This window comes from Cebus imitator, unplaced genomic scaffold (assembly GCF_001604975.1).
Source record: "Cebus imitator isolate Cc_AM_T3 unplaced genomic scaffold, Cebus_imitator-1.0 Scaffold20, whole genome shotgun sequence".
Classification (NCBI taxonomy): Eukaryota; Metazoa; Chordata; class Mammalia; order Primates; family Cebidae; genus Cebus; species Cebus imitator.
In genome coordinates, this window is record NW_016107335.1 from 7,917,424 (window position 1) to 7,941,310 (window position 23,887).

At 58.5% G+C, this 23,887-nt stretch overlaps 2 protein-coding genes across 4 annotated transcripts; one reads left to right on the plus strand and one right to left on the minus strand.

Annotated features, from left to right (window-relative positions):
• Window position 1: 1 nt before the first annotated feature.
• SLC4A2 (solute carrier family 4 member 2) lies at window positions 2–18,510 on the minus strand. Of its 3 annotated transcripts, none has more exons than XM_017520324.2 (23): window positions 17,890–18,077; window positions 15,640–15,753; window positions 13,346–13,511; window positions 12,946–13,187; window positions 12,747–12,865; window positions 11,010–11,242; window positions 10,780–10,922; window positions 8,934–9,114; window positions 6,617–6,752; window positions 6,348–6,513; window positions 6,122–6,236; window positions 5,781–5,965; window positions 5,395–5,620; window positions 5,086–5,301; window positions 4,854–5,002; window positions 4,556–4,750; window positions 2,231–2,485; window positions 2,036–2,125; window positions 1,714–1,880; window positions 1,044–1,297; window positions 777–946; window positions 381–554; window positions 2–274 (listed from the first exon to the last, which is right to left on the minus strand). In XM_017520324.2, exons 2-23 carry the CDS (start codon window positions 15,688–15,690, stop codon window positions 194–196), a joined length of 3,714 nt encoding a protein of 1,237 aa, XP_017375813.1. In that variant the 5' UTR covers window positions 15,691–15,753; window positions 17,890–18,077; the 3' UTR covers window positions 2–193. The 3 variants fall into 3 exon arrangements, with proteins under 3 accessions (XP_017375813.1, XP_037591562.1, XP_017375820.1); XM_037735634.1 differs by lacking the exon at window positions 17,890–18,077 and adding an exon at window positions 18,265–18,510 and having other exon boundaries at window positions 6–274; XM_017520331.1 differs by lacking the exons at window positions 15,640–15,753; window positions 17,890–18,077 and adding an exon at window positions 14,992–15,103 and having other exon boundaries at window positions 6–274.
• A 1,231-nt stretch (window positions 18,511–19,741) lies between these two features.
• Window positions 19,742–23,861, plus strand: CDK5 (cyclin dependent kinase 5). Its single transcript, XM_017520394.2, has 12 exons — window positions 19,742–19,878; window positions 20,508–20,596; window positions 20,693–20,760; window positions 20,855–20,915; window positions 21,015–21,071; window positions 21,838–21,933; window positions 22,068–22,142; window positions 22,300–22,396; window positions 22,574–22,643; window positions 23,211–23,271; window positions 23,384–23,464; window positions 23,581–23,861. The coding sequence occupies exons 1-12, from the start codon at window positions 19,842–19,844 to the stop codon at window positions 23,665–23,667; spliced, it is 879 nt and encodes a 292-aa protein (XP_017375883.1). The 5' UTR covers window positions 19,742–19,841; the 3' UTR covers window positions 23,668–23,861.
• The last annotated feature ends 26 nt before the right edge of the window (window positions 23,862–23,887 follow it).

Sequence of the window (23,887 nt, forward strand, 5' to 3'; positions counted from 1 at the left end):
ATAAGTGGGGGCCAAAGCACTTTACTGCAGGGGCACTGGGGGAGGAGGGGACTTTAAATTATTCACTTAAATAAAAATGAGGAGGGAGGGGCAGGGGAGGGGGAACCCCATCCCACCAGCCTGTCCCCTCATCCATCCGTCTCTTGGCGGTCTCTCAGCTGTCTCTCAGCGGCGGCTACACAGGCATGGGCGGCTACACAGGCATGGGCATCTCATTGTACTCGTCCACACCCTCCCGCTCATCAAACACTGGCTCTGCCTCGTTGGCATCCAGCTGTGTGGGAGGGTGGTGGTCAAGAAGGGAAGGGGAGCCTTTCTAGATCCACAGGCAGATGAGAGGGGACCAAGAGGGGGTGGGGGAGGCAGGTGGGAGGGCTTACGCATTTCATCTCTCGCTCGGTGAAGACACGGGTGAGCACCACCATGCGGAGCGGCACTGTGAGGATGAGGATGAAGGGGAAGGCCAGGGAGGCAGCTGTGGACATGACAGCCCAGAGCAGGGCCAGGCAGAGTAGCTGCAGTGCCGTGAACAGGTGCATACGGAGGGTCCGGACCTGGGGGATGGAGACAGGTGAGCCCAGGCTCCTCCCCAGCCTGCTCCTGGAATGAGCCTCTCCCCTCCTCAGAGGTGGGGATGGAAGCACCTTCCTAGGGTCTGTAGAGAGAAGGTGGGGGCTAGCTGGAAGGGCAGACGGGAGGGAGCAGATGGACAGTGACCCAAGTAGACCAGGATGGGCAGAGGCGCACCCCTTCTGGTGGGGAGCTGGGGGGCTCACCTTCTTGACGTAAGTGACATCTGGGTGATGTTTGGGCGGCATGAGCAGCAGATGCAGCCGCTCATAGAACTGGATCCCATTAAGGGAAGTGACTCCCATGTACAGGAAAATTCCAAAGAGCACGGCCAGGGGGATCTGCCGGAGCAGATCGCCGATAACTATGGAGAGGCCTACAGGAGGCGCAGGAGAAACAGTTGGCCCCAGGGTCCCCGGGCCCCAGTGGCCCTGGGGAATCCACTGGGAAAGGAAGGGCAAGAGGCAACATACCCACAAGCAGGGCAACCAGCAGCCCTGTCACCCGCTGCTCCTTGACCTCCTGAATCTTGGGTTTGTCCCCAGGCGCCACGGCCTTGCTCATGACAGTGAGTGCGTTGGCGTGAGTGACGGAGCGGACAGTGGCAGCAGCCAACCAGGGCAGGCCAAAGAGGGCACAGATGCCACCCATGGCCACGATGAGCAGCAGGTCCAGGTGGAAGCCGGAGCCCTTCTGCAGCATGCGCTCCTTCTTGGAGATGATGAGCCTGAGAGCAGGAGGGGTGCTGCTGAGGCCCAGGGTGGACTCGGCTCTGCAGACCACAGGGTCTTTCCAGAATGTCCAGCCAGTCCCTCCAATTGGTTTTGGAAACTGGTGGTCCCTGTCCATTCTGTCAGGATTCAAATTCCATATAGAGCAGAACCTGGGCCCCGAGTCCTTATCCTCCATGATAGCTCCCAGCGAGCACTGCCAGGCTGGCCTGCCCCTCCAAGTGCTGTTCCTGTCCCAGCAAACATCAGGGTGCTTTTCTGCTGTCCACAGAATAAACTCCTGTGGCCATCCTGGCATCCAAGGTGTCCTGAGGTCCCTGGGATTGCCCAGTATGGCTGGAGGTTCCATGCTGAGTTCCCCAGCTTGGCCTGGGGCTCTGGCCCTTATACCCCTTCGGCTAGGACCACTCACGTGGTGATCTGTGTCTCCATGAAGATGAGGATGAAGACCAGGATGGCGGGCAGCAGGCTGGCAACCATCATCCACACAGGGAAGGGGCTCTTCTCCCCCAGGGGGTTGATGACCCAGCCCCTCTTTTCTGGGGCAGTCACTGAGAATCCACTGGGCACGCTCAGCTTCTGCAGGGCAGACACAGTGCAGGGACAAGGGTAAGGTCAATGTGGAGGGTGTGCCATGGAAAGGGGTTGGTGTCCACTCAGCTGAAGGACGGGCTGGATCTGGAGGCTGGAGGGGAGCCCCTAGACCTGGGGTGGCAGAGGCAGCAGCACCTTACCTGGGTATAGGTGTCCTCAATACTGTAATCCACAAGCACCATGATGAGGATGGCGATGGGCACCCCAAAGTCCCCAATCACCCGCCGGATCTGAGTGAGCAGGCACAGCGCTCAGAGGCCTGCCACCACAGCCCCTGACTCCCTGCCACCTCCCTTCCTGCCCCTAACCCCCTCTTGGCCTTTAAGCCCACGCACCCGGCCAGGAAAGAACCGGCTGTTCTTGAATTTGCGCAGGAAGAAGGCGATGAAGAAGGTGCCGGCCATAAGCACCAGTGACAGCAGGGCTGTGTTGGGCTGGCCCCGGGGCTTCCCCTGCCCAGACTGCCCAGCCAAGCTCCTGTTGCCCGGCCCCAGCGTGGGTCTGGCCCCGGCCCATGTCGTGTTCTCACCGCCGTCCACCTCTGAGCTGTTGGAGGCTGAGCAGCCATGTAGGGGATGCTCCTGGAAGATCTGGGAAGAGGAGGCCACAAGGCCTCCATCAGCTAGACTGCAGAGAGGTTCGTGGGGCTCAGTGAGCGTTGGGTGGGAGGGGTGGGGCAGGGGAAAGGCTGGCCTGCTTTCAAGGAGCTTGTCTTGTTGAATTAAGACAATGACCCAGAGAACCAGCTGTGAGCACAGGGCAGTGTGGGGCGGAAAAGACTGAGCAGCTGATGTAAGTCAGGAAGGCAGCTGGTAAGTGGCATCAGCCAGGCCCAGTGAGGATCCAGGGGACTGAAAGAGGAGGACATGAGCACAGAGAACCAGAGTGGCCTGTCACACATGTCTCATGCCCAGACTGACTGTCAGCTCTGGAGCCTTTCCCCTTTCTACAATCCTGGATTGTTTGACATTTTAACAAAAGCATGTGCTCACGCCTGTAATTCCAGCACTTTGGGAGGCTGAGGTAGGCGGATCACTTGTGGTCAGGAGTTCGAGACCAGCCTGTCCTATCTCTACTAAAAATACAAAAATTAGCTGGGCCGTGGTATGCCTCTGTAATTCTAGCTACTCGAGAGGTCGAGGCAGATGCAGAATTGCTTGAACCTGGGAGGCCGAAGTTGCAGTGAGCTAAGATCATGCCACTACACTCCAGCTCGGGCAATGGAGCAACACTCTGTGTCAAAAAAACAAATAAATAAAATGAAGTAAAAAAATAAAAAGATAAACTAGGCCAGTGGCTCCTGCCTACAACCCCAATGCTTTGGGAGGCTAACACAGGAGGATGGCTTGAGGCCAGGAGTTCCAGACAAGCCTGGGCAATATAGGTAGGCCTCTTCAAAAAATTTTAAAATTATCCAGGCATGGTGGTGCCCACCTAGTCCCAGCTGTTAGGGAGGCTGAGGCAGAAGGATTACTTGAGCCCAGGAGTTTGAGGTAACAGTGAGCTCTAATGGCGCCACTGTGCCATTAAATATAGAAGTTTTTAAGAAGTAAAAGTTTGAGTTTTTGGCCAAGTGCAGTGGCTCACACCCATAATCCCAGCACTTTGGGAGGCTGAGGTGGATGGATCACTTGAGGCCAGGAATTCAAGACCAGCCTGGCGAAACCCCATCTCTACTAAAAAAATACAAAAAAAATTAGCCAGGTATGGTGGCATGTGCCTGTAATCTGGGAGGCTAACGCAGGAGAACCCAGAAGGCAGAGGTTGCAGTGAGCAGAGATCGCACCAAAACTGCACTGCAGCCTGGGGCAACACCGTCTCCAAAAAAAAAAAAAAAAAAAAAGAGGCCATGCACGGCGGCTCACGTCTGTAATCCCAGCACCTTGGGAGGGAGGCCGAGGCAGGTGGATCACAAGGTCAGGAGATTGAGACCATCCTGGCCAACATGGTGAAATCCCGTCTCTACTAAAAATATAAAAATTAGCTGGGCATGGTGGTGGGCACCTGTAGTCCCAGCTACTGAGGAGGCTGAGGCAGGAGAATCGCTTGAATATGGGAGGCAGAGGTTGCAGTGAGCCGAGATTGTACCACTGCACTCCAGCCTGGTGACAGAGTGAGATTCCACCTCAAAAAAAAAAAATAAAACTATGAGTTTTTGAATGACTGATCTATCTGGTTTGAGTTAATGTTTAGAAATAAATCAAGACAGTCACGGTGGCTCACTCCGATGGTACCAGCGCTTTGGGAGGCCGAGGTGGGTGGATCACCTGAGGTCAGGCATTCAAGACCAGCCTGGCCAACATGGTGAAATGTCGTCTCTACTAAAAATACAAAAATTATTTGGGCATGGTGGCACAGATCTATAATCCCAGGTACTGGGGAGGTTGAGGCAGGAGAACTGCTTGAACTTGGGAGATGGAAGTGGCAGTAAGCCAAGGTCATGCCACTGTACTCCAGCCTGGGTGACAGAGTGAGACTGTCTCAAAAATTAATTCCATTCATTAAAAGACCGATCTGAGGCCCTGGTGTGTGTGTTGGCAACAAGCCCCAGGGACACTCCAGACTAGCCTGGCCTCGAATCCAGAGGATGGGACCAAGAGACTCCCTCCAGCCCTGAAACCTCAGCCCTCCTGGCCCAGCTCTTAGCAGGGCTTGCCCACCTTCACCAGCTTGTAGAAGGTCTCATAGATGAAGATGAGTGAGATCAAGAAGGCGAAGATCTCCTGGGTGAAGCGGGAGACGAAGCGGACCAGGAAGCTCCCCTCCAGGGCTACCATGAGCAGGGCCAGGAGCACCAGCCAGAAGCCGATCCACACACGGCCCACCAGGTACTCCAGGTGGTTGCTGCTACAGAACTGGAGGCGAGGGCAGTCAGGTCCCAGGCTCTGGGCAGGGACGCTGGGGGAGGCGTCTAGGGCAGAGGAGGGGCAGCTGGAGCTGGGCGGGAAGAACCCTCACCGAGAAGAAGGCCTCCTCGAAGACCAGCAGGGGCCCCGAGAAGCCAATCACCAGCAGTGGCTGGGCACCCAGCAGGCAGAAGACCACGCCCTGGAGCGCTGTGGACATAATCAGCTCCGACACCCCTATCAGGTCCTGCGTCTTCTCTCCTGGAGGTACAGGGACCAGCTCAGGAGATGGTGGCCAGGCCCTGGGCAGTCCCCCCGGCACCGCCCCTGAAGGCTCTCCTCACCTAGCAGCCCCCCAAACGTGATAGCAGGAGACAAGGCGGCAAAGTAGATGAAGATGACGGCAGCCAGGCACTGCGGGTCAAGTGCATCTCGGAAGTCGCTCAGGTAGTGGGGATAGCGGCGCCGCACATCTCGGATCAGCCCTCCGAAGGGCCGCCCAGTCCGCCGAAGGGGATCATCTTCAGCTGCCCCTGCCACCTCTACCATCTGCAGGAGCGCTGCAACCCAGGCCTCCGTCAGGGCACCCCAGCCCCTCCTGCTCACCTCATCCCCTTCAGGCAACCACGGACCCAGCCCGCCCTGGCTCGTACCCTTATCTTGGGCAGATTTGGGCTCCAGCCCGGCCCCTGTGGGCAGCAGCCGGCCCTGCTCCTCTCGCTTCTTGAGCATCTGGCGCTGGAAGTGGGCCACAGAGCGCAGCAGCTCCTCGCCCTGCACTTCCGAGGGTGGCAGCACCACGCTGCAGTCCAGGAAGGCATTGATGGCCGTCAGCAGGTCCTCCCGCTCATCGGCCAGGTAGGCTGCCTCGTGAAATTGCTGCCAAAGCAGGATGGGGATCAGGGAGGGCACAAAGAGGAGGGCTGAGGGCCTGGAGCTGGGGCTGGGCAAGGCTGGTGGGTGGGGGGCAGTTGTGGGGATCAAGGCTGGCCCAGTGAGGGCTCTGGGAAGCAGGGTTCAGAGCAGGAGGGGAGCTGACCTTGTCCGACATGAGGGTGGAGATGGAGCGGCCAATCTCGTGGTAGTCCATGTTGGCGCTGCTCGGGCCCAGCAGCAGGAAGAGGAAACGCACGGGCACTGGCACCTCCAACACTGCGTCCAACTCCACGGCCTCCCGGAGCCGCACAAAGGCCATGGTGGGGCGAGAGAGGAACTCCACGCAGCCTAGGGGTGTGGGGCCATCGTGAGTAAGAGCTGAGCAGCAGGACCACCTTCCAGCCCCTCGCCCAGGGGTGGTACCAAGGGAGGGCCAGGGAGACTAGAGGACCCTGCCTCAGGGCCCGGCCACCAAGCCCCCAACATGGGACCTGCCCCACATACCCACGAGGACCACTGTGGCCTCGGCATTCTCGGGGATCTTCTCCAGCAGCTTCAGCTCGTGCTTCGACTTGGAGCGGGTGATGCCAGCTGGTGGTGCTGGAGGTGGCAGCTCACGCTAGGGGACACAGAAGAGAGCTCAGCCCAGGCAAGCCCCTCCCACTCTGAGTCCTCACCCGGACTTCCTCAGTCCTGCCGCCAGCCCAGGCAGAGCCGGTGCTCCCCTCACCTCTCGCTCCACCTCCAGCCGGGTCTCGGGAACACCTCCGATGAGAGGCTCAGTGACATGAGGGTCACTCTCAGCCCCCTGAGCATGGTGATGCCCCAGCAGGGAGCCCAGGGAGCCGGCCGAGATGTTCCGGGGGAAGGAGAAGTCCTTCTCGTCGCTTGGGTGGCTGGCGGGGCAGAGGGCAGTGAGGCAAAGGGGGCGGTCAATGCCAAGGGCCAGGGCAGGTGGGGTGGATCAAGTGTCGTCCCCAGCCACCCACAGGGCCTCACCTGTGTTTCAGGAGCAGGGCCCGCAGCACGTTGGCCCTGTCCTCGGCCTTGATCTGGTCAGAGATGACCATCTGCTCCACTACCTGATGGGCCACTCCAGGCAGGGTCTGCTGGTCCAGATCCAAGAGCACAGCCCCTGGCATAAGATGGCATAGAGGACCTCTCAGCCCCAGGGCGCAGAACAGTGGCAGGGAATGGAATGGGAGCAGGAGCTGGGGACGGCTGAGGGCCAGGTGGGTAGGTGCTGGGGATGGAACACCGGCCTACCCGTGAAGGACACGGGCTTGAGTCCTAGCTCCCACAGGAGCCTAGGTCACATCAACCCTCTGGTTTGTCCCCTCCCCCAGACCCCCAGGAATGTTATGATGCTCAACAGAGACCACTGAACCTCAGTGACCAGAGCGGCCACCTAGGCTACGCCTGCCAGACACCCCTTCCAGGGAGCATCTGGCCTCCACGGGGACGGCCCAGGCTGCCCACTCTGGCTGAACGCTCTTGGCTGTTAGAAAACTCTCCTCTAAGTGAGCCAGCTGCTGTGCCACTCTAGGGGCCTAGTTCTACCCTCTGGTTCGCACCTCAGCTGGTCTGTGGCCTTGTCCATGTGGCTGCCCTGGAGCCATCTGCAGACCCCGCTCCACCCCAAGCTTCTTGACTTCCCCATCTGCTCTTTGACCTCCCTTCACCATTGCACACAGAAATAACAGTTCCTTCAAAAGTTACCAGATCATTCATCAGTAACAAAGATTAAAGAAGAAACAGAACCAAAAACCCCTGAGCAGCCAGACCAGAGATCACAAGGCCTAGTAATAGAGCTCTTGCCTGGTGGCACTTTACCCAAAGTCCTTGAGCCTCACTGGGGGCCTATGGACTCTTAGTTGGGAAACAATCGTAAGAGCAGGTTTCTAGGTCCTCAGCTGCTTAATTTTTTGTTTATTCTTCTTTTTTTTAATTTAATTTTAAGCTGGGCACAGGGGTTCACGCCTGTAATCCCAACACTTTGGGAGGCTGAGTTGGGCAAATCACTTGAGCTCAGGAGTTCGAGATCAGTCTGGGCGACACAGTGAAACCCCATCTCTACTAAAAATACAACAATTAGCTAGGCGTGGTGTTGTGCACCTGTAGTTCTAGCTACTCGGGAAGCTGAGGCAGAAGGATCACTTGAGCCCAGGAGATGGAGGTTGCAGTGAGCGGAGACTGCGCCATTGTACTTCCAGCTTGGCAACAGAGAAACATCCTGTCTCAAAAAAAAAGGCCGGGCGCAGTGCCTCATGCCTGTAATCTCAGCACTTTGGGAGGCCAAGGTGGGCAGATCATGAGGTCAGGAGTTCGAGACCAGCCTGGCCAACATGGTAAAACCCCGACTCTACTAAAAATACAAAAATTAGCCAGGCGTGGTGACGCACGCCTGTGATCCCAGCTACTCAGCAGGCTGAGGCAGGAGAATCACTTGAACTAGGAAGGCGGAGGTTGCAGTGAGCTGAGGCTGCACCATTGCACTCCAGCCTGGGCGGCAGAGCGAGACTCTGCCTCAAAAAAAAAAAAAATTGGCCGGGCACGGTGGCTCAAGCCTGTAATCCCAGCACTTTGGGAGGCCGAGGCGGGTGGATCAGGAGGTCAAGAGATCGAGGCCATCCTGGTCAACGTGGTGACACCCCGTCTCTACTAAAAATACAAAAAACATTAGCTGGGCATGGTGGCGCGTGCCTGTAATCCCAGCTACTCAGGATGTTGAGGCAGGAGAACTGCCTGAACCGAGGAGGCTGAGGTTGCGGTGAGCCGAGATCGCGCAATTGCACTCCAGCCTGGGTAACAAGAGCGAAACTCCGTCTCAAAAAAAAAAAAAAAAAAAAAAAAAATTAATTCCCAGGGTGCCTCAAACCATAGAACCTCAGCTCCTTAGAAACAGACCTTTTAACAACAACCGGGAGTGATGACCCATTGAGAAGGAGCAAGCAAGCAAACACAGGGCTGGAAGTCCCGCATCTGTGGTCCATGGTCATTTCATGAGATCTACAGATTAGATCACATTCCCCAGAGTCTCGAAGACGGTACCAAGGCATGCCAGGAATTTCAGAAAGCTTTACATCAAAATGGCTTCTCTTGAACATTTTCACAACCAAAACACATTGGCTTCAGTTGTTATCTGAGAACATTAGAGAAGCTGATAGCTGAAAAGGCAGATGTGAGCTCTGGGTCCCCACGGTCCCTCTGGGCTCTGGAGCTGTCACACATCGTGGGGCTCGAGACAGATTTGGGCCATTTGGGAGAAAGTTTCCTGGGAAGTAGCCAGGTGGGAGGTGGAGGGGAGCAGAGTTACCATGCGCCAGGGTCCTGCGGAGCTCCAGGAGACTGCGGAAGGAGAGGGAGGCCACGTGGGGCTTGCCCCAGCGCTCTGTCTCCTCCTCCACATCCTCTTCAAATTTGATCCAGCGAGCTGTCTCCCGCCACTGGGGCTCCTGGTTTTTATCCAGCAGCAACTCATTCAGCTCCACAAACACCTTGGGGGAGAGAAGGGAAGGCATTTTGGGGTACAGAGCCGGAGGCGGCAGCCCTGGGATGGGTCTCAGGTGAGCGGCATCAGAGGGAGGTGAGTGACCCTGGAGAGCAGGAGCACGGTGGGTGGCACACAGGCACACCAGTCCCACAGCCACGTGGGACCCTCGACAACTGACTAGCCAATGAGACGTGGCTTCTCTCGTCTGTCAAATGGGAATAATACCCGCCTCAAAGGACTGTCAGGAGGGAAAAGGAAAAGCACATGGCATGCTATATGACTCACAGTCAGGGCTTGAGAAATGGCCACTGCAGACCTTTTAACAAGTGGAATGCTTATCAGCCATTCCACTGATAGGCATTCAAGAACTGGCAAATGAAGGAAGAGTGGTGGCCTCTGAAAAATACTGACTGGGTGGGGCCATGGAGGAACTTCTGGAGTGTGGGAAATGGCCAGGCAGGTCCTTACAACTGGCCACCGAGCTGGATGCTTCACACAGATGCAGCTTCCTGTACGTATGACACCTCCATAAAATGGGGATAAACACACACTGTGCCAGAGTTCAGGACCAGAGCCCTTAAGATGGGCAGCGTCACTAGGTAACCGAGTGACCTTGGCCAAGTCACAGCACTCTAGTTCATGGCTGTTGACCTATTGTCATCTTCACAGGTGGCTGAGAGGATCAAACAAGTACAGAGGCAACTAGGTTTTGAAAAATGAAGTGCGGTGCTATCCAGAGCCACCTTTAGCCCAAGGGGGGCCTTTATTCAAATCAGAAAATGGCATCTCTTACTAAGATGGTCATGCGACAAAAAGATGTGAATTATAACCACAATACTCAAATCAACGATGCCCACCACGGAAACGTGATCATGGTGCCTAAGTCAATAAGCTCTACGATGTGTATATGGCACTCTTGTGCAGTGTACAACCTTCACAACCAAAGGTGGCATCCCTGTGCCAGGTGCGGTGGCTCACACTGTAATCCCAGCACTTTGGGAGGCCAAGGCAGGTGGATCACTTGAGGCCAAGAGTTGGAGACCAGCCTGTCCAACATGGTGAAACCTCATCTCTACTAAAATTACAAAAATTAGCCATGGACGGTGGGTGCCTATAATCTCAGCTACTCTGGAAACTGAGGTAAAAAAAATCGCTTGAGGGCCGGGCGTGGTGGCTCAAGCCTGTAATCCCAGCACTTTGGGAGGCCAAGGCGGGTGGATCACGAGGTCAAGAGATCGAGACCATCCTGGTCAACAAGGTGAAACCCCGTCTCTACTAAAAATACAAAAATTAGCTGGGCATGATGGTGCATGCCTGTAATCCCAGCTATTCAGGAGGCTGAGGCCGGAGAATTGCTTGAACCCAGGAGGCGGAGGTTGCGGTGAGCCGAGATCGCGCCATTGCACTCCAGCCTGGGCAACAACAGCAAAACTCCACCTCAAAAAAAAAAAAAAAAAAAAAAATCGCTTGAACCTAAGAGGCAGAGGTTGCAGTGAGCCAAGGTTGTGCCACTGCACTCCATCCTGGGTGACAGAGTCAGACTGTCTCAACAAAACAAAGGTGGGAATCCTGAGGCTTGAGATTACAGCTGGTCTGAGAGGTAGGGGAGGGATCGTGGGGAGAAGGTGGATGGGAAGTTAATGGAGGAGCATGAAGCAGAGCATGGTACCTCGTGGGGCTTGTGAGGGGCCCGGGGTCGGGCTCGCGGTGTGGGGCCAGGCTCCCGCCCTTCCCGGCCACTCTGCGTTGAACCTTTTGCATTCTTCCGCACCAAATGCCGACGCACCCCAGGAACGTCCTCAAACCGGTGACCTGTGGGGGCAGAGGACCAAGGTTGGGCTCCCCCTTTCTCTTACTCCTTCGCCCCAGTGCCGGGTTTGGCCCATGCCCAGCACTCACTCTTCATGAGGTCTAGGTCGGCTGTGGCCAGCGTTTGGGCCTCGCTCTCGTCCGTGGGGACCCGGGGCAGCAGTGCCTGCTCAGCCCCCGTCATGCTCCCGATGCGCCTCCTTTCCTGAAGATTGTAGCTGCGATGCCCAGGCTGGGCTTTAGGCAGGGGGCGCCCCGAGGCACCCCCATTGTCACCCCCTGCGGTGCCACTGGTCACCACCACCACCTCCTCCACCTGGGTTCTAGGCAGACAGAATGGCCATGAGCCTGAGAAAGCTGGCCTCTTCCCCAACTCCCAGCACCTACACAGGGGGCAGCTAGGGAAGGGGCCACATCAGACTCCAGGCCCTCCTAGCTCCCACTCCTGGGAGGCATGGGCATGGGAAGAGGGGGATTCTGGACGCAGACTGCCAGCATCCACACCCCAGCTCCATCCTTTTCCAGCTGTGCAGTCCCAAATGGTCACCCAAAGGCCCCTCTGATCATCCACTGAGAACGTCAATGCTCCTTAGCAGTTGGGGCTGAGGCCAGCCTTTTGCGGTGCCATGAGGGGCGAGATTCTGGAAAAGTCCCAGTGCAGGGCCTGGCACAAAAAAGGAGCTCAGGACGCTGCTTCCTGACAGTCAGTATTCACCCCCCTGCCCCCTCACCCCCTGGCACACCCCTAAGCCATGGGACTGAGAGGTTCACAGGGGCCTATGTTTAATCAAGAGGAATAAAGTCCGTGGCACTGGGCCTTTGAGACGGCAGACAGCTTCCTGCCCTGGGAGGAGGGGTGAGCCTCGGCCTTCACAGATGCCAGGCCAGCTTCTGCTCTCCCCTCTCTCTGCCAACACTGGGTGGCCAGGGCCCTGCCATGTGGTCCTATCCCTCTCTCTCAACATCAAGAGACCCCAGAGCTCCAAGCTCACGTCCCCTCCCATAACCAGGCTTTCCTAGCCCCCACGTACCCTGGCCCACAAATCCAACCCTTTCCTGCTGCCAGACTTTCTCGGAAGCCCCAACCTCCTCCTGGCCATCCTGGCACCTTTAAGGCCACTGTAACCTGCCCCCTGCATCTGTACACTGTCCCAACAGGTTTACGCGCTCCCAGAGGGGACAACATGCCCTTCGCTTCCTGCAGCCTTCACGCTGCCTGGCACCCAGAAAACAACAGATCCGTGATAGTAGTGACCTTGAGACCTAGTTCAAAGTCATTTCTCCAGGAAGCCTTCCCCCAAATGCCAATCGTCCACTGGTGCTGACACTTTGCCTGAACCAGCCACTGGGTGCAGTGACAACATGCTGATGCCACCTCATATGACGTTTGGTTTCCAACCAGAGCGTGTTGGCAGCTCCCCAAGGAGAAGGGGTCTCCTTTGCCTCTGGAACCCTGGGGGCCCCAGCAAGTGCTAGGTGGTCACCAGTCCAGTACCTGAGCCAGTGCTGGCTACTGGTCCCACTACACCACAGGCGTGGGTAGGGGACGAGCAGGGGTGGGGGGCAGCTTAGGCAGCGCTTGTTCTGTGCCAGGCTAAACCATACTTAGAACCTTAATTCATACCACCCTTAATCCCTACAGCCACCAGTGAGAAAGGTTCTATTATGCTTGGTTCCGTGAGGAACCTGGGGCTTGAACAGCTTAAGTTGTTTGCCAGCTAGTGAGGGCAGGGCTGGGATTTGAACCCCGGCCTGGTGATTCCACCACCTTACTTCCCTAGCAGGGGTGGTGTCTGTTGGGGACAATGTTGATTGGGGTGTACTTACCCAGCCTGGGCCCCTTTGGAGGCCCGGGGAGTTGCCTCCTGGTGGGGCAGCGGTGCAGGGGGAGGTGGACTGGTCCTCTCTGCCTTCCGGTCAACACTGTCATCCTCTTGGAGGAAGAACTGCAACAGGGACCCATGTGGGCAGGAGTGACCAGGCCAGGGCCCTGACAATATCCCCTAGGAGCCCGCGCCCAGCGCACCTGCACTAAGGAGGGTGTGGAAACAGGGGACGGCTGCGTGAGTGCCCGGGCCCCCTCTGCCTCGATGGCCTCATCCTCATCTTCCTCCCCCTCCTCAATGGTGGGGGTTTCTCCTGTTGGGGAGGCTACCGGGCGCCTTCGAGGCTTCCGTCCTGGGCCCTGGGGTGTCTTGCGGCGGCGTGCATCCGGAGGCAGGTGGGTGGACAGCGGGTGATGGATGTGGTGGGAGGACTGGCGGTGGTCTGCAGGGAGGAGGGAGACTTGGCTGTGGCCAGCAGAGCACCTCTCCCCTGCCATCCTGGCCCACAGCCCCACTCCTCCCACAAGGACCCCAGCCCCTTTGCTGGACAGTCAAATGTGATCCCCTTGCCTCCTCCCCCTCCCCTGCCTGCCCCCTCACACTCAAAATCTTCCTCCCCATAGCTTCGGCCTGGCTCCTCCCCTCCGCGAGACCCGGCCTCCTGTAGTATCTCCTCAAACCGCTCCACGCCCAGGGTGCGGTGAAGTTCATCTTCCTCCGGCTCGGGGAACCCAGGCGTCCCAGGGACCAAGCTCTCTGGCTCTGGCTGTGAGGAAGAAGGCACAGAGAAAACACACAAGGCTTACTGGAAATTGTACCCCGAAACCTCACCCTTCCCAGTGCCAGAGACCCAGGACCCCCACCATCAGCAGCCATCTCCTCTAATGCTGGTGACTTGATATCCACTCAGCAGCTGTCCCTTCAAATATAGGGACCCAGGCTGGGCACAGTAGCTCACACCCATAATCCCAGCACTTTGGGAGGCTTAGGTGGGTGGATTGCTGGAGATCAGGAACTCAAGACCAGCCTAACCAACATGGTAAAACCCTATCTCTACTAACAATACAAAAATCAGCCGGGCATGGTGGCAGGTGCCTGTAATCCCAGCTACTCGGGAGGTTGAGGCAAGAAAATCACTTGAACCCAGGAGGCGGAGGTTGCAGTGAGCAAAGATCATGCCACTGTACTCCAGCCTGTGTGACAGAGCAAGTCTTCATCTCGGGAAAAAAAAAAAAAAAAAAGAAGGGACCCAGTCCCTCTAGTCTGTCCCGTCAAATGCAGGGAACCAGTGTCCCCCCAGCAGTGTCCCCTCAGATGCAGAGACCCAGTCCCCCTCAGCAGCTGTCCCCTAGGTTCTGAGCTGCCCCCACCCCAGCCCATCCCCCTTGGCTGTACAGTCAGTTCAGGGCCAGGGGAAGAAATCCCGTGTGTCCAGCCCTCTGCAGCCTGGAGGGAGGGCGTGTGAACCGGGAAGTTCACATGACAAGATAGTGAAGAAACTCCTGTTGGCCTGAAGACAACTGCTGAGCCCAAAAAGTAACTTCTGGAGGCGCCCAAGCTAACAGATCCAGGGCCAGTCAGAGTCAAACAAACCCAGCCCCGCAGGGCCAGGAATGGATGCCCTTCAGCCCCAGGAGTGCTCCCCAAGCCCGTAGACCCCACACCTGAGCCCTGGGCCTGCTCCCCAGCCCCACCCCTCACCCCACCCCCACAGCCCCCACCTGAGTCATCCTGCGGGCGCAGAGCAGTAGCCGGCACAGCCAGCAGGGAATGCGGCGTTTGCAAAAGCTCAACCCGGCTAAGCAGCAGCCGCCGGGCCAGGCAGCCTTGGTCCAGCCCCCTACCCACCCACGGTCTCAGCTCCAGGCACCGCCAAATATTTGCTCAAGAACTTCTGGACCTGAAGGGCATCGGGATCTCCAAGGGCGGGGGTATGCAGCCCCCTCCATGGCGGTGCCAGCAGCGAGAACCAGGAAGAGCTCGGGGAGGAGGGCTGTGGCGAAGGGCGGGTCTTGGGGATGAGGTGGGGACTGGAGCAGCTGAGACTGGCAGAACACCGGATAAAAAAAGGTGAGCGGGCCAGGGGGCCGGCTTCTCCCCTCTGTGAGGAAGGCTCCTGCCCATCTCTGGGCTTCCCCAAGTGCGGGGCCCCACTCCTACCAGAAGCAGAACCGTGAGAGGAGGGGGCAGGGAGAGGCGCAGGGAGCTAGCCCCCTTGGGGAGAAAAGGTCGCAGACCCCTCGCACCTGAGGCCGCAGGAGGAAGTCCATGGCCGGCAGGGGTGAACCTGAGAAGGAGGGGGAGGGGACCAACCTGCACCCCTTCCCAGTCACGTGCCCCTCTGGGCCAGAATGACCAATAGCGGAGCTGATTGTGGCACGGGGTTAATCATTAGACTCCTTAGGAAAATCCAGAGGGGGCCATGTGGAGCAGTGGCCACGTGGGGGCAGGGAAGGATGGGCCTGGGTGGCACGTGGGCAGGGGGCGTGGCCAGTCACAGCAGGCAAGCTCAGCCCAGAACCCTGACTGGTGCTCGGACTAGACCTGCACTTCAAGTGCCAGCCGGGTCTAAGAGGGGTCGCTGGGTGAGAGACCCAGGGTTCTCAAAGTTCCTCAACTGCCAAAGCTAAGCTACCTAGGTCTTCAGGTAACAGCCTCAACTCCCTCCCCAGCACTAGGAGATGCCTGATCCACCCCACTACCCATCCCCCCACGACAATCATGCAAGGTCTGGGTAGGGATGGCAGCGCCCTCCGGTCTGCACACTCACACACACACACACACACACTCTCACACACACACACTCACACCCCTGGTTGGAGAGGGCTCTTGGCTGGAGCATCCAAGGCTGCCACAGAGGGAAGGCTGGATGGAGAACTGGGGGCCACACTCACCGTGCGGAAAGAATCTGCGCCCGTGGCAGGGCGCCGGGGGGCGCTGCTCATGGCCGAATCTTAGCCCTTTTCACTGTCGCTGCGGCTTTCAGGGCAAGGAGGTGGAGGCATAACCTGGGTAGGGGGAGAGGCCCAATCACCACTGAGAGCCCCAGGACGGCAGCAGCCACCACACGCCCTCCACGCTGCTCCGGATCCTCTTATGAAGGACCTCAGAGTGGCCCTTAGCAGCTGCCACAGCACAGAGAGGAGTTATTTAAAGGAGAAATAGAGAAGAACAAAGAGACAGGAGAGGACTGAGGCGACCGGGGTCAAAAAGGGCCAAGAGACTGAGTAGCGGGAGAAGAGAGAAGGTGGGAGAGGCCGCAAGAAAAAGAGAAAGGAGTCAAGGCCCAGGCCTGGAAAGAAAGCAACAGAATGGGGTGGGGGGAGTGATCATGGGCCGGGGAAGGAGGGGAGTGAAGGCCCAGGCAGACACGGAGTACCTCAGGATCAGGGCACCCACCAGAGGTGGGCCTGAGACCAGAGAGGGTGTGGTGAGGAGGGTGAGACACCCCGTGGAGCCAGGCTGGGCTGCTGCGACAGGAAGCCAGGAAGCGGGCAGAGGAGAGGAAGAACTCTGGAGAGAGCCCAAGATGCCCCCGCAGGGAGGGGGCGCCCCCTCCCCAGTGCAGGCCGGCAGGAGGCTTCCCTCCCCCAGGTCTGTGGGGGCCAGCAGGAGGGAAGCAGAGTGGTTGGGTGGAGGGCAGGAGCTCAACTCCACTCACTCAGTGGGAGGGAGGAAGGCACAGAAGGTGGGCACGGGCTGGGCAGAGCTTTATAATTGGGGAGGGGCATGTGATGGGCTGGGAGGGGGTGGCCACTGAGCCTTGAGGTTCTGCCTCTGAGGGCAGTCTGGATCCCGCCCCCCTAGAGCCTGGAGCCAGGAAAATCTGAGTGGCAGGGCTGCCACCCTCCTGACTGTGACTACAGGGAGTCTTCGGAGGACACCCTGTGTGGTGGGGGCAGAGAAGGAGCTGCAGGGGGCAGCCCAATCCCTGCAGATCAGGGGCCCATTCCTAGTGGGTCAGCCTGGGGGGCACCCAAGACTGGCGGAAAGTGACAGTACCCATGCTCCCAGTGCATTGCTGGGGACTGGGGGTGCCCGACTTACGAGTAAGACAAGTCAGTGTTGGGTCCAACAGTATAGGCCTGGGGGGGGGTCACCCAGGATGGGGAGCCTGGCAACACAATCCTGGCAAGCACTCCAACTCGGCTAACCATACTCTTCCCCTCCCCCTCAGCAGGCCTTCAGCCAGGGTGGGTGGTGTGGATGAGCGTGGGGGGACCCAGTCTGGGAAGGTTGTGGGGAGTCCGCCCTGAGCACCTGCAGGTGCGTACTCCCACCTCAGGCTGTGCCCTCCACACTCCTCTGCGCCCCCTCCCCCGCTGTCCCAGAACACAAAGCAGCCTCTGTCCAGAGCATCGGTGCCGATAATCCGGGTGGGGACACATTCCCGGGACCAGCCCTAACCAGCCCAGAGGATTAGCATCTCTCCCCTGGCCCAAGGGATTAGCAACTCAGGCCCCCCACTTGGGCATTAACCACCTCCCAAGTGAACTCGTAAATTCCGCAGCTCTTCCAAGTGGGGCTGGCGGGGGAAATAAAGGGGGATAAAGTAGACCCTGGATTTCAGGCAGTGCCGCCCTTCGCACCCAGCACGGAACTCCCCGCCTGGACAAGCCGACCCCGGGAGTCAGGTCCAACTCTCCGGGCTCGTCTTTCCCATCCCCACCCAGCTGCTCCCTCTTCTGCCTGACCCCTTGTCCCGACCTGACCCGCCACCCGCCTTTCCCCGCTTCGCCTCTCAACCCGGAGATTGGGGACGGAGGCCCGGGCAACCCCCAGTGTGGGCGCCCCTGGACTGAAGGGCTGTGCGGGGGGGCAGGAGGGGAGGGATGGTCTGGAGCCCGCCGGGGAGTGGGAGGGCCGGCGGCGTCTCCGGGAGACTACACCCTCCTGGTGGCAGGGGGCGCGGCACCCTGGCTTTAGGGAACTCTGAGAAGCGCCCGGAATGCCCGCTTCCGACCAGCACTCCATCCGCCTCCCCATCCTTCTCCCCAAGACCTCGGTTCCCCGCGCCCCAGTCTCCGCCCTTTCCTCCACTTCCACTCCCTCCCCGCTCAAGTCCCGAGTTCCCCCCCTCTCCTTCCCCCTCCCTTCCTCCCTCCGCGGCCCCGGCCCTCCCCCGCCACCACCTCTCCGCTTACCCGCTCGCTCTGGACTTGGTGCCTCGGGGGTCTCGGGGTCTCTCCCCGTCCTCCGGCGCCCTCGCGCGCTCCCGACGACTGCCCCGTGCCCACCCCGGGGCGCGCCCCCGCCTCTCCCAACTTCTCCCAACTCAACTTTCCCCCGCGCCTCGGGCAGGCCAGCCCCCTGCGTGCGCGCCCCCCGGCGCACCGTGCGCGGCCCCGCCGCCGCGGCTGGGGAGGCGGGAGCGGGGGCCGAGAGCAGGGGCCGGGGCGGGGGCGCGCTTCCAGGCACAGCCCGGCAACAGGAGCCACCCCCGCGTCCCTCTGCCCGGAGAGTCTCTACTCCGGGCTCGGGCGTCCGGGGGATTCCGTCTCTTGGCTCCATTACGGCACCTCTGGGTGGAAAGGATCCCGCCTCGCGCTGGGGATCCGAGACAGGAAAACGCAGGCACAAGGATGGCCAGGAAATTCGGGGCGGAGGAAGTAGAAATTGAAACGTATCGGGGTCTAGATTTTCTTCCGCCCCCCCTCCCAAATAACCCCGTACGTCCAAGAAAGTCCCGTGCCTCCAAGAAAGCCTCAGGTGGCGAGCGGGCGAGAAGGTTGGCTGCCCAGTACCCGCTCAGTACCTGAGCTGACCTGGGAGAGGGCAACTTGTTAGGGGCCCCCCGCTTCCTGAGAGGGACAGAGATTCCCTGTGGTGGCCTCCTTCCTCTTGAATGGAACCTTCACACTGAATCAACCTAAGCCATAGCCATCACTTATCATTCAAGACCTTTGTATGTAGTTTTGGTTTGCCCAACGAAATCACCAAGTCTTCCAGATAAGGCATATACTTTTCCCTTCTTCAGTCGGCCACGTGAAGCATAGCATTGTGTATGCAAAAGCATTCAGATAAAAACGAGTTAGTTAACATGTGTTTGGCAGCAACTCTGATTCCGGTGCTGAGGAGTGCTGTTTGAGATCCTTTTCCCTCGGTCCATAGCCCTCAAGAATGCAATCATGAGACAATTAGAGAGGCAATGCAAGGGAATCTATAATCAACTCCTTTAAGGGATGAGGTAGAGGCTGCTGCAAGTTGAGCATCTGTCTGTGGAGGGGGTTAACCAACCTGCCGGCCACACCCTGGCTGACTCCGGTGGGCTCTGCTCCGGAGACTGGGGTCTAGGGAAAAGACCCCCAGGGCTCCACCTAGCTTGCCTCAGAGTTCAGCGGCTGGAGTCGAGTGAGGACTGAGACAACAAACGGGGCGCAGCGGAGAGAGGGGTCTTTGGAATGTATCCCTCCACTAAAACCCAGCCTCAAAAAGGCACACCTGTTCTATTCCCAGCCCTGCGGTCAGCTGTTCCCTGTGAGGGCATCTTCGCTCAAAGGCACTCCCCAGTCAATCCTGGGGTCACTAGGTGGCTTGGAGAGAGGTGGAAACCTGTGCTGAGGTCGTCAGGAGGGCGTTGGGAACTCAAGGCCACCAACCAGGTCAGAGTTGGGCCGCCAGGGCCCGGGATCTAGGCCGCCAAACCCCAAACCCCTAAGCGACAGTGCTCCGCCCCCATCCCCGCTGCATTCTGGAACGCGTAGTCCCGGAGCGGCCCTTTTCAACAGGGCTGGGAACACATAAAAGAAATAACAACAGCGGGGCACACTGGGAACCGCCGCGCCGCTGCAGGGCGCCCGGAAAACGGACACGCGTGGCTCCCTGGGACTTGAAGTCCAGGGTTTGCCTCCGCATTGGAACCAGAGCCCGGGAGTCAAGTGCTGCAGAGAGCCTGAGCGCAGCCGGCTGGGGGTTGTAGTCTTCTTGTCCTCGGCCTTGGGCATTGAGGGGAAATCTTGCCGTCTTAGGACTACATGCCCCAGAAGGCCCTGCGCGGGCAGGCGGGGCGGGGTTGGAGGCTGGGGTGCCGCCTCCTTTGCAACGCCAGGGCCAGTCTTAAAAACCGAGGGCCCGCAGGGTCCCCGCGGCCGCCGCGATGCAGAAATACGAGAAACTGGAAAAGATTGGAGAAGGTAATGGAATCTGGAGATGTTCCTGCAAGAGCTCCTCTGCGGACCCTTCGGCATTCCTTGCAGCACTGGCTTTCTTACCGTCAGCAGTACCTACAGGCTCCGACCTCAGCAGCGGCTGCAGCCCTGGCCCCCCTGAGCTCAGCACTCCATGCAGACACCAGTCTTCCCCGTCTTAGCATTTCCCGCAGGCTCCCACTCCAACCTTAGCGTTCCCAGTAGACCCGACCTCCCAATCGCGACACTTCTGAATTTCTCACCCTAGCCTCAGCACCACTTGGACAACCTCACGCCGACCCCCAGCCTCGGTTCTTGCTGCAGACCCTCAGTCTTCTCCCAGACCCCTCCTCACTATTTCCAGATCCTTCATTATAATGAGCACTGCCTTCATTATAGTCATCCTTGCCCTGGCAGCCGCACTCCTCCTCCTGCTGAGCCCCTGGAGCCTCCGCAGGCACCTTCTCCTCCCTCCCCACCTGCCACATCCTCACTCACAAAGCTCTCCCACCTGCCTTCACCCTGAATCCCTTCCCCTGCACACTCAGACGCTGCCTTCACCTCCCAGGAGGCATTTCCTGGGTTAGGGAAGGGTGGGCCATCCTCTCTCCTGACCCCTGATCTCCTTCCCCTAGGCACCTACGGAACAGTGTTCAAGGCCAAAAACCGGGAGACGCATGAGATCGTGGCTCTGAAACGGGTGAGGCTGGATGACGATGATGAGGTAGGACTGGGGACTGGGTTGGGGCTGGGGAGGGGGTTGAGGGCCTGGGCTGGGTGGGATCTGACTGTTGCCCACCCGGCCCCTTCACACATGCAGGGTGTGCCGAGTTCAGCCCTCCGGGAGATCTGCCTACTCAAGGAGCTGAAGCACAAGAACATCGTCAGGTGTGCGGGAGATGTGGCTGCTTGGGGGAGGTGGGGGCTGACCTGGGACATTTGTCAGGAAGACCTGCCTGGCTGAGCCCTTCTTTTGCCCTAGGCTTCATGATGTCCTGCACAGCGACAAGAAGCTGACTTTGGTTTTTGAATTCTGTGACCAGGTGAAAAGCAGGATTTGGGGGACAGTAGCTTTGGGAAGTTATAGGGACCCAGACTGAGGTTAAACTCTTGTCCCATTCCTCCACTCATCTCCTTTTTAGGACCTGAAGAAGTATTTTGACAGTTGCAATGGTGACCTCGATCCTGAGATTGTAAAGGTGAGGAGAGTGTTGGGGGACCCCTCAGGCTGGAGTCCAAGTCTGCCTTCAGTGTAAGCACTCCTTGAGCACCAAGTTTGGGTCCTGAACAGGCATGCTCTAGCGTGTCAGAGGATGAGAAAACCCTGTTTCTGCCCCGCAGGGGCCTCCTAGTCAGCATTTTCACGTGGTTGTCTTTGACCTGCACAGTGGCACTCAGACACTAGTCTGGCCACGTTACAGGGACATCATATGATGTTGACATCAGTAACATCAATGATGTTTACACCCGAGAGATGAGAAAATGAGGTTCAAGGAGATACACTCATTCATTCAACACATACTTACTGAATGCTTCACTGTGTGCCAGGTGCTCTTCTAGGCCCAAGATCAAATGCCTTGGTCCAGGTTCCAGGGGAGCCAGTCCTGAATGATACTACACCATGATATTGATGTGGATGGTCACGGTGTGCATACTCAGATGCGGCCAGGGAGGGAGGATCATGGGCTGGGATCCAGGCCAGATCTAGGATCCACCTGGCAAGGCCCATTAGGCTGTATGGTTCAGGAAGGTGGGGACCAGGGCCAGCTTGTTTACTGTTGTCCCTCAAATACCTAGCACAGTACAAAGCAGGTCCTGGATGGCAAATGAATGGTGTCACTCTGAGCCAGGTGCTGAAAGGTGGGTGGGGTGTAGCGAAGCACAGGGTGACGAGAGGAGCCGGCCAGTTGCTGGGCACGGTTATGTTCAGGGCATCTGACTCCCTGCTCCCTGCTCTTCCCTCAGTCATTCCTCTTCCAGCTGCTAAAAGGCCTGGGATTCTGTCATAGCCGCAATGTGCTGCACAGGGACCTGAAGCCCCAGAATCTGCTAATCAACAGGGTACTTTTGGGAAGAAGGTGGGGAAGGGGAGGCTAGGACCAGGGCCTGGGGGAAGAGGACTGGGAGGATGGAGCCTGTGCTGCCCCAAGGCTGCTCAAAGGCCCTTCGCCATGTTCCCTTTCCATTCTCCTCAGAATGGGGAGCTGAAATTGGCTGATTTCGGCCTGGCTCGAGCCTTTGGGATCCCTGTCCGCTGTTACTCAGCTGAGGTGAGCTGGGAGCTGGGATGTGGGGTTGGGGGAGGGAGCCCCTCAGCTCCTACCCCATGACCCAAAGCATTATTTTCCTCACCATTCTGAGCCTCCTCCTTGAACCTCCTCCCCAGCCCTCTAAGTGGGAGGTCCCTGTCGGGGGGGTCTCCTCCAGGTGGTTACACTGTGGTACCGCCCACCGGATGTCCTCTTTGGGGCCAAGCTGTACTCCACGTCCATCGACATGTGGTCAGCCGGCTGCATCTTTGCAGGTGACGTGCTGGGGCACTGCAGAGGCACCTTCTTTCCCATTTGGGTTGACAAATAGGATCCAGAGGGTCTCTGCTGGGGCAAGGGAGGGAGGCCCTGGGATGGGCTGGAAGGTCAGGGGGTCCCTCAGAGTGAGAGGTCCTTCACATGTCACATCTTAGCCCCTCCCTTTCCTCCAGAGTTGGCCAATGCTGGGCGGCCTCTCTTTCCCGGCAATGATGTTGATGACCAGTTGAAGAGGATCTTCCGATATCCTTCCATTTTCCTCTGCCTCAAGCCCTCTGGGAGGGGAGAGCCCATGGAGTTTTAGCGCAATGGGCCAGGGCAGTGATGATACGGGGTGGGATGATGGGGTCCATAGGGCTTCTCCTGAGGGCAAGGGAAGAGAGCAGGCCTGGACGCCCTGATGGTCACAGAGCAGATGCACGCTGGAGAAGGTGCCACTTGTAGGACGGGCAGCGTGCCCTGGGGGACGAAGTCAAGAGGATGTCCCTCCAGGCGAGAGATGGATGCCAGGGTGAAGGAGCCCAAGGGAGCAGGGACACGTTTTGTGGGAGTGGGGCAGGACTGGTTCATGAGGACTAGGCCATCAGCATGTGGGTTAGACTAGTTAGCGATTGTCATGGGAACCAGCTGGATGTGTGAGTGACATGCTGCGGCTGCTTCTGTCAAGCCCAAGCCGGAGGGTAAAGGGAGGGTGAGAGAAGAGGGTGGTGGGTATGAGGAATCCCTCCCAGGAGGGGAAGAAGCCCTCACGCTGTTCCTGAAGATACAGCCGTGGCCGTTTCCCCGAGTGATCCTTGACCCTGTGGACACGCTGCTGGGGACTCCCACCGAGGAGCAGTGGCCCTCCATGACCAAGCTGCCAGACTACAAGGTGTGATGGGGAGTCATGGGGGTCATGGTTCATCAGGGTCCCTCTTATTTCACATTCCTGGCAGCCTCCACCCCCCCCTGCCCCTGGTCTGACCGTCCCTGCCTCTCCACAGCCCTACCCGATGTACCCGGCCACAACATCCCTGGTGAACGTCGTGCCCAAGCTCAATGCCACAGGGAGGGACCTGCTGCAGGTAGGTGACCAGGGGTAGAGGGTGGGGCAGGACACTTGTCCAGAGGGACTACAGGAAGGCAAGGCTCTGGGCAGTGACCTGTCCTGAACCTGCCACTGCCTTTCCTCCATCTCCAGAACCTTCTGAAGTGTAACCCTGTCCAACGTATCTCAGCAGAAGAGGCCCTGCAGCACCCCTACTTCTCCGACTTCTGTCCGCCCTAGGCCCTGGGACCTCTGGCCGCCAGGCTGGGGCCTGGCCTATTTAAGCCCCCTCTGGGGAGGGGCAGGACGGTGGGGGTGCCCAGTGTACTGTGCTCCAGCTGTGCTGGGCCCAGCCGGGGTGGGGTGCCTGAGCCTGAGTTTCTCACTCCCTTTGTGGACTTTATTTAATTTCATAAATTGGCTCCTTTCCCACAGTCTGGCTGATGTGGTGGTCGAGTGG